Below are 14,311 nucleotides of genomic sequence, written 5' to 3' on the forward strand. Positions count from 1 at the left end.
AAGTACTTTACCTGGGACCGGAGTATGAGTGCCTTTTACCTTTCCTCCCCGGCAACGGCGCCAGAAAAGTGCTTGATGTCTACGGGTGCTTCTATTCTTGTAGACAGTGTTGGGCCTCCAAGAGCAGAGGTTTGTAGAACAGCAGCAAGTTTCCCTTAAGTGGATCACCCAAGGTTTATCGAACTCAGGGAGGAAGAGGTCAAAGATATCCCTCTCATGCAACCCTGCAACCACAAAGCAAGAAGTCTCTTGTGTCCCCAACACACCTAATAGGTGCACTAGTTCGGCGAAGAGATAGTGAAATACAAGTGGTATGAATGAATATGAGCAGTAGTACGGCGGCAGAAAAGTGCTTGCTGGCGTGCAGTTGATGGTAGTAATATTGCAGGAAGTAAAGATGCAGTAAAACAGTAAACAAGCAGCGATAACATTATTTAGGAACAAGGCCTAGGGATCATACTTTTACTAGTGGACACTCTCAACATTGATCACATAACAGAATAAATAGATAGATGCTAGACTCTACACCCTCTTGTTGGATGATGAACACCACTAACTGTGTAGGATTACACGAACCCTCAATCTTAGGAGTTAACAAGCTCCACAATATTCAATGTTCATATTTAAATAACCTTAGAGTGCATAACAGATCAACATAACCAAACCAAGTACTAACATAGCATGCACACTGTCACCTTCACACTACGAAAGGAGGAATAGATCACATCAATACTATCATAGCAATAGTTAACTTCATAATCTACAAGAGATCACAATCATAGCCTACGCCAAGTACTACACGATGCACACACTGTCACCATTACACCGTGCAGGAGGAATAAACTACTTTAATAACATCACTAGAGTAGCACACAGATAAATTGTGATACAAAACACATTGCAATCATAAAGAGATATAAATAAGCACTTCACTATGCCATTCATAACAGCGAATAAGTATTCTGTGAAATATAGCCTAAGAGACCCACACGGTGCACACACTGTCACCTTTACACACGTGGGACAAGGAGTCTCCGGAGATCACATAAGTAAAACCCACTTGACTAGCATAATGACATCTAGATTACAAGCATCATCATATGAATCTCAATCATGTAAGGCAGCTCATGAGATTATTGTATTGAAGTACATAGGAGAGAGATGAACCACATAGCTACCGGTACAGCCCCGAGCCTCGATGGAGAACTACTCCCTCCTCATGGGAGACAGCAGCGTTGATGAAGATGGCGGTGGTGTCGATGGAGAAGCCTTCCGGGGGCACTTCCCCGTCCCGGCGGCGTGCCGGAACAGAGACTCCTGTCCCCCAGATCTTGGCTTCGCGATGGCGGCGGCTCTGGAAGGTTTTCTCTGGTTTCGTCGAACGTGATAGGGTTTTCGCGACGGAGACCTTAAGTAGGCGGAAGGGCAGGTCAGGGGGCCACACGAGGGCCCCACACGACAGGCCGGCGCGGCCAAGGCCCAGGCCGCGCCGCCCTGGTGTCTGGCCACCTCGTGGCCCCACTTCGTAAGTCCTCCAGTCTTCTGGAAGCTTCGTGTAAAAATAGCCCCCTGGGCGTTGATTTCGTCCAATTCCGAGAATATTTCCTTACTAGGATTTCTGAAACCAAAAACAGCAGAAAACAGGAACTGGCACTTCGGCATCTCGTCAATAGGTTAGTTCCGGAAAACGCATAAATATAACATAAAGTATGCATAAAACATGTAGATATCATCAATAATGTGGCATGGAACATAAGAAATTGTCGATACGTCGGAGACGTATCAAAGGCCCAACAAGGCAACCCGAAGAAGTAGTCGACTAGGACTCTTGTAAAACCCTAGGCTAGTTGCATATATAAAGCTAGCCAGGGCACCCGATAGGGGGAGGCCAACAGATAGACAGCATAACTCCGCCTACGGCGGCACCCTGTAAACATACATATGATCATATAGTAGATTGCTAGCAGCACGTAGGGATCCTCCACCGAGGGGACCCGAAGCTGGGTACGTCGTGTGCCTAATCTCGTTCCCGGAATCTCCATCGTCGCTCTCTCCCGAAACCCAAGTCTACAATACGTAGGCATTGCCGAGGTGATCCATCGTCACTCGGTTGGACCGGCCTGGGGACCGGTTGGTCCGGCCCAGGGCCCGGTTGGACCGGCCTGTGCGCCGGACTGACTGGCCTGGCAACCGGCCGCTCGGTAGGGCGGCTCAGTACACGGGCCGGTTGGCATCAGCTTCTGGTCCGGTTTGGACCGGGTTGGCCGGTCCAGGGCCTGGTCAACCGGCCTGGGGACCGGATCGCGTCGCGAATCTGCCTCTTCTTCCCGATTCCAGCCTCGATTTTTCGCGATTTTGACCTCCGAAACAGCCATGGATGACCTGCAAACTGCACCACAACTTCATCAAACTTCCTCCAACCAACCTCCTTCGACCGAGAGTCAATCTCCTCCGATCTAGAGCCAACCTTCTCCGATGCAAACCGATCTAGATGCGATCGATCAACAAAACCTCGCCGTGAGCAACCCAGAAATCTGATACCACCTGATAAGGGGGGTTGGCCCGATCTTTCACAGCGAGAACCCGGGTAGATGGAATCTCCCAACAACGCGATGAACGCAGCCTGGAGAAGAGGGAACGAATCCAGCAAGCAACGGATCGATGAACGGTACGCCTCAAACCTTGAGCTAGACAATCCTTGATGAACACAAGAACCTTCACAGCGGATATAATAGATAAACGGCAACGCCGTACTCCCGGAGGGATGATACACGTGAACACACGCAATGGAGAAAACCCTAATCTTTAGTCTAAACTTGTCTATCTTCAACCCTAGCCGCCCCACCTCCTTATATGAGGGGGAAGTGGCCGGCAAGCCTTGCTAGGCTGGGGCGCCCCTACTATGGGCCTAACCTGGTTTGGTTTGGACAGGCCCAAAACCAAACACAACACTAATTTAACCCTAATTGGCTCACCACATGACCTGGCTACATTATTATTTCCTAATAACAATACTATAATAAAATATTGGTACAACCTTAGACCTAATTATCATATCAATGGCTGTTCTAGTGTACCAGGCCTGGATATCCATATCAGTCGAGGAGGACGTACTCGTCCTCCTCGAACTCTTCTTCCTCAGGACCGGCCTGATCGACGCCGTCCTTGTTGTACCGCTCGGCGCCCTACACCGTCTCCAATCGCGTGGTGAAGGAGGAGCCAGCGATGGCCGTCAATCCGAGGCGGGTCTGGGGAGCGTCGTCCCCCAAACACGGCACGAATAAAATACATCCCCAAACGTTCAATTCGGCGGGGTTTGAGGGAAGGTTTGGGGACGCGACTGGAGATGCTAAAGAGCCCAAGCCCAGTTAGCACTCAAGTGTTGGGCCTCCGTGCCCGGCCGTCACCAGCGTCTTTCGAGCGCGCATGGACACGGTCGACTAATAATTGGGAGTTGGGACCCTGGGGTTTTGCCCAAACTTCCCACCGTCGGCCGGGGCCAACGCCGACGACCCCCGACGCTTCCTCCTCCTCCGTCCTCCGATACTCCCGGGACAGCGTGCGGCCATGAGCGCGAGAGACCTCCACCTCCGGCTGAGCCAGGCCCAGAGGGTCCGCCTCGAGGCCGCGCTCCACGAGCTCCACACCCTCAACCCCGCCGCCGCCGCCGCCGCCGTCAACGTCGCGGACAACATCCCCGTCAACCACGAGGACAGCATCCTCAAGTAATAACCCGCCGCCCCTTCCTCGTCTCGCCCCCTCTCTCTGCCCGTTTCTCCGCTCGTGCTTGGTGATGGACTGATTGTTTTTTTTTTTTTGGGTGTGCGCGTGTTCAATTTGGCTGCAGAGGGCATGGTACGTCGGATCGGGACGGGGAGGTTGTGGCCACGCTGTGCGGCGTGGTGGAGCGGGTCCAGAGTCTCGTCAGCGTGCGGACGCTCCGGGCAAGGTGCTCTCTCCCAGCCTAACAACTCGGTCTATCAGTTTCTCCAGGCAGTTCGATCGAATTCTGTTTTCCTGCACTGGCAATACTGTTACATTGCTGTGGTAATTACTGGGTGTAATGAATGGTGTACATATGGATGGATCAGTGGGTCTGCTTGCGACTCGATGCATGGATTAATGTAGCTCTCAATGTAGTTTCATCTCAAATAGCAATTGGGTAATGTTTGATTATTATTTCTGCCGAATTAAACTGTATGTACTCCACTTTGCTTCCCTATAACTAACTATATTAATTGATTTAGTTTAAAGGTCAGGGAGTAAAGGATTAAGTTGGTAATGAGTTCTTCTTGCCACCCTAAAGTTACTAGTTGTTTGTTTGATTATCTCGATTGGTTTCTCAGTTCAAATAATTGGCCTTATCACATGGCACAAACCAATAATTTTATTAGTGGGGGTGGGATGGGGGCCATCTCATTCTACTTTACATAATTTTTTTTCAGTGAATATAACATTTAGGACTGTCAGCTCATTTTGTTCTTTTTGATCTTTTCAGGTATAAGCCAGAGATTGGGGATATCATTGTTGGCCGTGTCAGTGAGGTATGTCACTTGATATCTCAGCGTTCTTCTTATTTTTACAGCATGGTCTATGCTAGGAATGCGCTACAGGCCCCAACGCAATAAAATTGTTCAGTCCATGACGATGATCTCTATATTGGCTTAAAGCTTGCGGTTTAACCTACGAGTATTGTTGGAAGTTGTAAAAAATTGGTGATATGAGAATCTGTTTTGCCCGGCCCTCATAGTAGACACATGGATTGGGCAATTGGTTTTCCCTATGTTTGCTAGGCTAGCATCTCAAATTGTATACGAGTGTAATTTCCACTGCTATTTATTTTATTTTGGTACATTGGGCAATTTGGCTTCAATTATTAGTCATGCTACCACCTTGTGATTCACTGTGTGCTTGTTCAGCATCGATGCAAACAATGTATTCCATTTTTGGCCAATATCAGTTACTATGTTGTTTTTTTCACTCAAGATTGCTCCTAAGCGCTGGAGGTTGGAGATAAACTTTAGCCAAGGTGCTGTTTTGATGCTTTCTTCTGTGAATTTGCCAGATGGAGTCCAGGTAAGCTATTCTGCATCAAAGGTTCAAAGCACCCTTTCTAGTGATATACTAAACACAGTGGCGACCGATAAATTATTCAATTTACTGGTTTGTTGGAAAGTAGGTATACTGCCTTTACTTTCTCGATGTGTAGTTGCAATTTTATTTTAGAATGACAGCTTAAACGTAGCATTATCTTCAAAGAGATCATTGACTGTCATCATTCATAAGTTTCACTAGTTATTTCTCTAATATTCTGGTTATTGGACTCTTACCCTTTCCCCTATTAGAGAAGGAGAACCGCTGTTGATGAGCTTAATATGCGGAGTATATTTGCAGAAAATGATGTTGTCTGTGTAAGTATTGAATTCATTCCCCCTTTTGTATCAATGATTATATGTTATTTACCTATATATCTGTCCTGTGAGTAGCACAAAGCTACCAAATATGCATGACCAGTGCTATAAGCGGTTTAGCTTGGCATATTTAAACGAAACTTGACTAGATACGAAAGGCTGCACCACTTGCCAATACATAGGTGTACCTATGACTGTAGCAGCCAACCTGCAACCAAGTGTTATCAGAACGTGGAAACAACCAAGAGCAGAAAAAGTGCGTGATTATAGGAAGTGCCGTGCTTCCATTTTACAGAGACTTGATGATAATTTTCCATATCTGGTCAATGGACTACCAGCATTATTCACTTTAGTATATCATAGTGGGAGTTGTAGTGTGGAAAATTTTCCTGTGTTGTGTGAACTAGTCCTCTGATGAAATATTTGGAATGTAGGCCTTCTGCCCTCTGACATGCAAGGACTCCCTGATTAGACATTATGTGTTTCATGGCCCTCAATTATTTCATGTATCCAAGCTTCACACTTTTTTTTGTACATTCTGTTCGACTGTTCTTCCCTAGGGAACTAGGGAAGTCCATGATATTGGATACATTGCTTGTGATGCCTTACCATTTTCTATAGTTTGATATCCTTTATTGCTTTTTAAGGGATGAGTACTGATTAAAATCTGATGCTGCTACATTCCATGAAATCAATTATCAGGCTGAAGTTCGTGGATACCTACCTGATGGTTCTCTTGAGCTACATGCAAGTAGTCAAAAATATGGAAAGGTACAACTCTGTGTTTGCCATTGTTATTGTGCAGTGTGGTAGCACTTCAGGTAATGCTACCTTTCGATGTGACGAATCTGTCGATTCAGATTCCCCCCCACGGCAGCTATGCATTATTCTGAAGGTGCTTCCTTTACAATGCCGCCTCTTGCAAATATTTCAAACCTCTTCTTTAATAAATATAGGCAGAGCTCATGTGCATGCAAAAGTTGGTTGATGTTAATTACCGTGCAGTACTGCAAAACATATTGATGATCTAATTCATAGTCGTGTTGTTAAGTTCCGACATCTCATTTTGTTTGTAGTGTACGTTGATGATGAAGTAGATAAGTCAATGATTTGAATTTGACTATTAGAGTTACAACTTCAGCTACTCAGACCTGGATTTGTTTCCCGGGACAGAATTAACGAATGACTTGTTATTGATTTGTTTTGAGGTTTTTAATGCAGCTTCAGAGGGGTCAATTGCTCACGGTACCTGCATATTTGGTAAAACAGTGGAATCAGCATTTCCATCATCTTAAGCAATATAACGTGGACTTGATTCTTGGCTGCAATGGTTTCATCTGGGTTGGTGAGCATGTCGTGGTGGCTGAAAATACAGATGTGAAGGAAGATCAACAGAAGTTGGCCATGGAAGCAGATAACTTTACCCCAATAGAAACTAGAACACATATTTGCCGGCTTGCCAATGCTGTTCGAGTGCTTTCAGCCCTTGGATTCACTCTGACCGTTGAACTGATAATTCAAACCGCTGAAGCAAGTCTACCATCAACTGTCGAGATAAACGAAATGCTCGGAGCTGAATTTTATGTCCAGACTGCAGAGAGAGAGGCTAAGCGTCGAGCTAGTTCCTTGAGGAAGATGAATGGGGCATCGTAAACTTTGTTGGCCCTGCCTGACTGATTTGTCGAGTATAACAGACTAGCAGTAGATGACCCGCACGAGAGCTGTAAAGGAAAATAGTGCCAATCAGTGGCGCCATACTGTAAAACATAGAGACAACGGGTTTCGAGATTCTCTGGGCTTTTGATCCACTCTGTCGCGTGCATTTTTATAGTGAGAGTATCAAAATAGCAGCTGTCAAATGGAGCTGCAATATACCCTGTTCTTCTGGTGTGTGTTTTACTTGCTTTTGGAGATTCATTCAGTATTCTGAACTTCGATTCCTTCAATTTGAGTTCTCATGGTGTTAAAGCCAGGCTCTTTCAACGATGTCAATAGCAAATATTTTAGGGGAGTGGTGTTTTGGAACATGGGAGCATATGCTCCCTATATTTTGAAATGCATCTTACACATATTTTAAATTTAAAAAAAAATTGAAAGAAAAAATTCGCACGTACATCTTCACGTGCTACGCGCTCACAAAGTGGTTTCATAAAAAATGAACTTAGCATGTGACGTGTGTAAAAAAGACAAAATTCAGTGCTGGAAACAATGTTTTTCACAGGATAAGTTTTCTCTTTTTTACATAGGCCACAAAAAATATTATTTTTTCGTGAAACTTGACGTATACACATATATTATGGAGATGTACATGTAGAATTTTTTGTCAAAAATTTTCCACACTTCGAAATATGTTTTGTTGGTAGAGGGAGCATACGCACCCAGGAGCCAAATTGAATTTCCGATATTTTAGCTGCTTTGTATCCGACTATTCGCTTTCTAAAGATTTAATGAAGGTGCTATGTCAGCAGTAGGATTATTTAGTGTGGGGATGCAACTCCAAAAATAGTGATACGAACAGAGTGTACTCTATTCTACTCAGATTAAAGAATCCACTTCTCATACGCCTGTCATATCTCCCCGGTTTCATGTCCCAGATACTGCCATCTGTTTTCTCATGTGGAGAACAGATTTGGTGTTCTTTCAATTATGTGGCACGTGTTTGTATCCGAAGAGTATAACATTTGTAGAATTACATTCAAAACATCTCCCTTTTTCTCAGTTGCGACTTACGAATGACAGTTAGCTATCGCGGGAGCGCCGTTGAAACTAGGTCACTAAATGATACGAATAAGGGCTCACAAGGCAAGAGTGTATGGAGTAACATTGAAGAGAGCCAACTGCCTATCGTGTTCAAGATCCTGAGACTCCAGCTCCTTCTAGTCTTGAAAAGACCCTGAGCCTCTTTCCTTCTTACCCCTTTACTTCGGGCCATCAAGGGTTGTTAGGCTTCCTTCGATGCTTGTACCAGCCGTTAGCAGCAATTTGCCCTTCCTATTTGTTTTACCTTGCTCTATCAGGTTAAAGGCGATCTCCCCGCCAGCAATCAATTCATAACAACTGCGCACTTACTTCTGAATGTCACTTTTCTCTCATGGCACCTTTGCAACATATTTGCATTCGGGTCTTTTATCATCGTGAGAAAGTCCTTCAAATATTCCATGTAAGGAAACATTTAAGCAAGCTATGTAACCTTACGTTACTCCTGCCAGAATAGTGATTATTTGGACACCCATTTCCCTGAAGGCTTCTCCATTGTATTCGCCGTCTAGCCACATCCCAAACGCCAACAGAAACAAATCAAAACACCCCATCTAGTATGGAAAATTCGACAAAAATAACCCTCGCGCAATAGTATTTCGAAGAATGAACTCTCGGCGAAACAATTTCACCGAAAAGATCTCTTTGTGTTGCGCCTGCGACAAGGGCATTGCACATATCCCAGGATTTGGGGTTACAAAAAGAGAGAAAACAAACGTGTGTATTGCATTCATACCCTAGAAAATTTGTGAAATTTTCGCGCTTTCAAATAAAATTTGTCAAAGTAACTGAAGTTCACTCGAGTTGATGGAATTGAAGTAGATCATCAAGTCAAGCACTATAAACTTCAATGTGACCTTTTCTAAAATCATATTTTGGATAGAGTTGATTTGATCTAAGGGGTTAGATCAAATGAAACTAAAACTAGCACCACAATACATTAAGTAAGGATCAAATACCAGATCTTCTAAAGGATCAGAATATGGTATTGCTTACAACAACATGTGGTTACCTATTCAACTATAAACCAATGAACCACAAAAAATACATATATTATTCTTTACTTATCTTTTCCATGTCTGAATCAAATCAATGTTCCTACCATGATCTTCTCACTTCATTCTTGAACCATTACAAGGACATCAAGAAAAGCCTTGCCTATCCTACTTGTCTCTATTCCAAATTCATCTACATCAAAACCCTAGCCAAGGGGGAGTTATATCATTCCATTTGAGCTCACCATCATCCTTCGAGTTAGAACCCTATGATATTATCCATCTCATTGAGAAGTGGTGAGGTAGTACAACTTTAAAGGAATAAACCACATTCTTGACATTAAGAAGTAAAGTAGGAACCATGTAGACAATGTTAGCCAGTTGGATACTTGACCTATATACCTAAAGAGATCTTGTGAGTACATCATAAACCCTATAGTAATCTTACCTACTTAGCTAAGAAAGTCCAAGATTAAGTGTTACCCCAAGCTATATGAGCAAACACTTGTTCTTGGATTTGAGAGCCATGTTTTACTAGTAATACCTTAGAAATTCAATATCATGATCATCACAACCTAGTTATGATCATAAACCCTAAGAACCTTAAGTAAGAAGCTATTGATAATGAGTTGATCATGTCTAATGCATGATCATGCTTTGGAGATATATAAGTATTAGTTAAAACTTTATATGATAAGCATATATCATCCATCACGTAAAATCATAGGGAGACCACTAATAGGTAACCCTAGTCCTTTTCAACATCTTCAGTAGAGAATCATCTGCATTATACTAGAACCTTGCCTAGCCAAGCCTTTGTGACAACCTTAGTAATATTTTGAGATAAACATCCTATCAATGGTGAGGAAGAGAAACCCAAGCCAATTCAACATATATGGTGTCAACTCAAACCTAGAACCAATGCCCATATCTCAACCCTAACTTGTGAATCACTTGGTTATCACAAGTAAAACCCTAGAATCACACCTCCATTCTAATTGTGCTCCATTGGGTGACTATAAGAAAGGCCTAGTGTTGAACCCTATATCTCAATTCCAACTTATGAATATCTTGGTAATCATAAGTAAATCTTACTACATTTCCTTACATTCAAATCTAGGACTAATGATTAATTGGCCATTACTTTAACTAAAATCAAGTCCATGCACCAAGTGACCAATTTAACAAATGTCATAGAACCTAAAGCTTCATGTTCAGTAAATGCATGTCTCATGAGAGGGATAAGGTCTAACCTGGGTATTTCAAGCCAAGAGTCAAGAAAACAATACTAAAGACCTGAGAGTAGCCCTAAATGATTTTACAATCCTTAGAAAAATAGGAGCACATAAGATAATGATCCCTAGAACACTTTTTCAAGTAGTAAGCCATGAACTATTCCTAACACTAGTAAATTACTACCATTATTAGCAAACAAAGTTCCTAAATAATATTATGAGGTTACTAAAACTCTAGGAATAATTTTGAAAGTTCAAAGTAATGGGAATCAGAAATTTTCTTTATTTACCTACCTATTTGCAATATTGAATCGTAATTAAAATATAATAATATTAAAACACATTCCTAGTTCATGAAAATGATCTAAAAAATATATTATAAGGATTCCAACAGAGGCTACAAATTTCAAATCATTTAAAACACATGAAAATTAAAATGGGCATTCAAAATAGAAATACAAAATAGAAAAAAGAAGAGAGAGGCTCACCTGGCCAGCAAGCACCCAGCGGCCTAGCAGTCTAGCGCAGCAGCAACCCACCAAGTGCAGCCCAACACCAGCCTAACACCACCACAAGCCTGTCCAACCCACTTACCGCTTCGTTAAGTTACCGATAGGCGGGACCCAACTGTGGGAAGCATCGTCTTCAACCTCTCCACTGCGTGGAGGCTTCACCGTCGACGAGAGCCACATCCCGGCCACCATTATGGACTTTTCTGGACGGGTTGATCGTTTCAAAAACCCGACCTAATCATGACAAGTCCGTCCACCTCTTTTGCGCCACGATTCGTGCTTGTTGCCCTAACCGTCATCACCGGCACACCCGGAGGCTTGCCGAAACCCTAGCTACCCTCGCCGCTCTATCATTTTCTCTCTAACTCTCTCAATCCCTCAAATCTCTCGGAAAACCACCGCCAACGTCGAGCACGAAGCCGATGACCTGAGCCATCCCAGAGTACATGATGTGGTCTAGGAGAAGCACCTCATCGATAAGATCATCTGGGCGCAAGAAGGCATCAATGGGAGCTTGGAGCATGGCGAATTTGGTCATTCCTTTTCTCTGGTCATCATTGGGAATGGCAAAGTTGAGCTCGCCTCCATCGTCAATCACCACCAAAGACTAGCAGAGAAGCACCAGGGTGAGCACGCACATCTTTAGAGCACATTAATGCATCCTAATTCGTTCTATCGCATCATTTAACTAGTTGGCCGGAGTTCGCCGCCGCAAATATGCTCGTCGGAGCAACTCCGGTGACCATTTTTTGGGGCACCACCACCATCTTGCTCAGGTGCATAGGTGCTTCAAACGCACCAACTCGCGTAGCCCCTGGCCCTCTAAATCGACGACGCCGTCAACCACTGGCGCTCTCGCCAGCAAGGTGACGTGGCATGTGGGTCCGGTCGAGAGTTTGATCAGGTCTTCGTCTGCGTGGCAGTCGACGTGGCCTCAGACCCACTTGTATGTATCTCTAGCAAGGATCTATCCTAGTGTAAAAAGGTATCCCAAAATAAATACAAAATCCATAATTAGCATTTCCTATTTAGTTAGATTCTAGAAAATAGTTTCAACTTTACAAATTCATAGTAAATCCAATTCGACTCAGAAACATCCAAATAAGATACCAAATTAGAAAAATAAACTCTATCCACTAAAAATATAATCTCAATTTTTAAACAAAAATTAAAATTTTAATTATTTACACTTATTATTTAAGTAATTTCTTTTATTCTAAATTCCAAGAAAAATCAATAATTTGTAAATTTTCTAAATAAGTAATATTCATTTAGTACATAAATAAAACATTAAAAGTACTTTTATTTCATCATTAAGATTTTCATTAGTTGTATTTAAATTGTATTAAAGCTAATTATCATTTTCTTTAATGATAAAAATAAGAAAAATGCTAAAATTCAATATTACCTTGCACTTAAGAGTTATTTGTTAAGTTCAACTTTACTCAACAACTTAATTATAATAGAAAAAAATGTGGAACCCTAACTCCATCTTCTGTGAAGCCTCAACAATACCATGTATGAAACCCTAATTCTATTATACAACCCTACCTCCACAAGTTGATGTGAAACCCTCAAATGTTACTTAGCTAATACCTCTAAAACCCTAGGAGCTTATGAAATGTGATCATATGAACTTAAACCTCACTCATAGATCTATACTAAGAAAACAAAAGCATGTGTATGTTCTATTAAGATAATACCATCCCAAATACAAATGAAGTTATTATTCTATGTATTCATGTTGAATAAGACCTTATATGACCAACTAGTACCACCTCATGGTGAACCCTAATTTGATACTTTCATGTCATCATCATTAATCATCATTCATTGGTATAACACCACTATGATCAACTAAAACAACAACCATGTGTAGTACTTTGCCTTATGTGCTAATGCCCCACTAAAACCATGCAAGTACTAGATGCATCTAAATTCATCTTGCTTAGGATCCATATAATACCTACCGAGGAAACTCAATTGAGAATCATAGTAAACCATATAAGCAAATATTTCCTACTTGAAATACTTATTATTTCTTGAGTAACATGTTCTTAAAAAGTTATTATTTCGATGTAAATAACAAGTAATCATTAACCATGTCCTATAGTACAAAAAACTAAGACTAGTGTTATAAATGCTATGTCAACTACTATTTATTGTGTGCTAATGTGATTGCTATACTTTATTACACCACTTGTATATGATACCAAGTTAATCAAAACCTTAATAACAACCTTGTCTGTGAAGCATCTCTAAAAAGTGCAACACACCCTAAACAAATCATTCCAACTCACTAATCTTAAATCATCGGGGTTAGGTTACGCTTAGAGCAATTAAATCTCATATTATGCCTTATAGCAGCCTTGAAAATTCTTTAAACATTATCCTTACCAGATGATGATGCTATTTCAGAATTTGGAGTTGTTCCATATCGAAACTTTTGCCTGCATAATCTTGCAGTCAAGAAAGACAAGTTCATCACTTGCTCATGTCATTTGATTATTTTATCAAATTACTTGCAAATTAGTATTCGTATCATTCCTGCATTGAAAATGGAAGTACTATTTTACAATTATGAATATGACTATGTGGTGGGCAATGGAACCATGGGTTGAGTTGATGGTGGGGGTTCCATTGCAACCGGGAATACATTCACCTAGGACTAACAAAAAATATCGTCTAGTGATTCTAGTGTCGTATATTATGTGTTAACCATAAGATCTATAATAGCGTTGGGGAAGTTAGTTGTACCTTTTTCCACTCGCATATCAACGGACGAAGCATACTGGAGCAGTTGTATCCAGGTGGGAGCTAACATAGGTATGCCTAAGTGGCATGTTGCATGAATACCTCTGGTCCATAATTGATGAAGAAAGCCCATGGACTCGAAGATTTGGGGGCCAGAAGGTTGAAGATGTTCGGATTAGGAAAATAGAGTTATTATAGAAACTTGTATCCATATAGGGAAAGGCCTAGTGCGGCCTGATAGTTTGTACTTGTACGACACGGAAAACCCTCGGCTTTGCCTCCTATATAAAAGGGAAGCTGAGGTCAAAATAAGGATCGAATCATTGCAAACCCTAGCCACCTTGTTTCGTTGAGTTGGACGCCTTTGTTCGTCTGACAACCTTTGAGATCTACTTGCCCTCTACTTTCTAGGAAACGTAAAGTCTACAATCTGTAGGCATTGACGAGTTGATACCTCGTCAGGAGCAACAGAAATGGTGGAGAATGATACGTCTCCAACATATCGATAATTTCTTATGTTCCATGCTACTTTTATGATGATACTCACATGTTTTATACATACTTTATGTCATATTTATGCATTTTCCGGCACTAACCTATTAACGAGATGCCGAAGAGCCGATTCTTTGTTTCTGCTGTTTTTGGTT

General features: G+C 42.0%; 1 protein-coding gene across 1 annotated transcript; it reads left to right on the top strand.

The window, feature by feature from the left end:
• Positions 1-3,515: 3,515 nt before the first annotated feature.
• Positions 3,516-7,310, top strand: LOC127321025 (exosome complex component RRP4 homolog). The gene is made up of 7 exons (XM_051350076.2): positions 3,516-3,725; positions 3,848-3,949; positions 4,499-4,544; positions 4,987-5,076; positions 5,346-5,411; positions 6,114-6,182; positions 6,633-7,310. The coding sequence occupies exons 1-7, from the start codon at positions 3,568-3,570 to the stop codon at positions 7,062-7,064; spliced, it is 963 nt and encodes a 320-aa protein (XP_051206036.1). The 5' UTR covers positions 3,516-3,567; the 3' UTR covers positions 7,065-7,310.
• The last annotated feature ends 7,001 nt before the right edge of the window (positions 7,311-14,311 follow it).

The sequence above is a fragment of the Lolium perenne genome, chromosome 6 (assembly GCF_019359855.2).
Source record: "Lolium perenne isolate Kyuss_39 chromosome 6, Kyuss_2.0, whole genome shotgun sequence".
Lineage (NCBI taxonomy): Eukaryota > Viridiplantae > Streptophyta > Magnoliopsida > Poales > Poaceae > Lolium > Lolium perenne.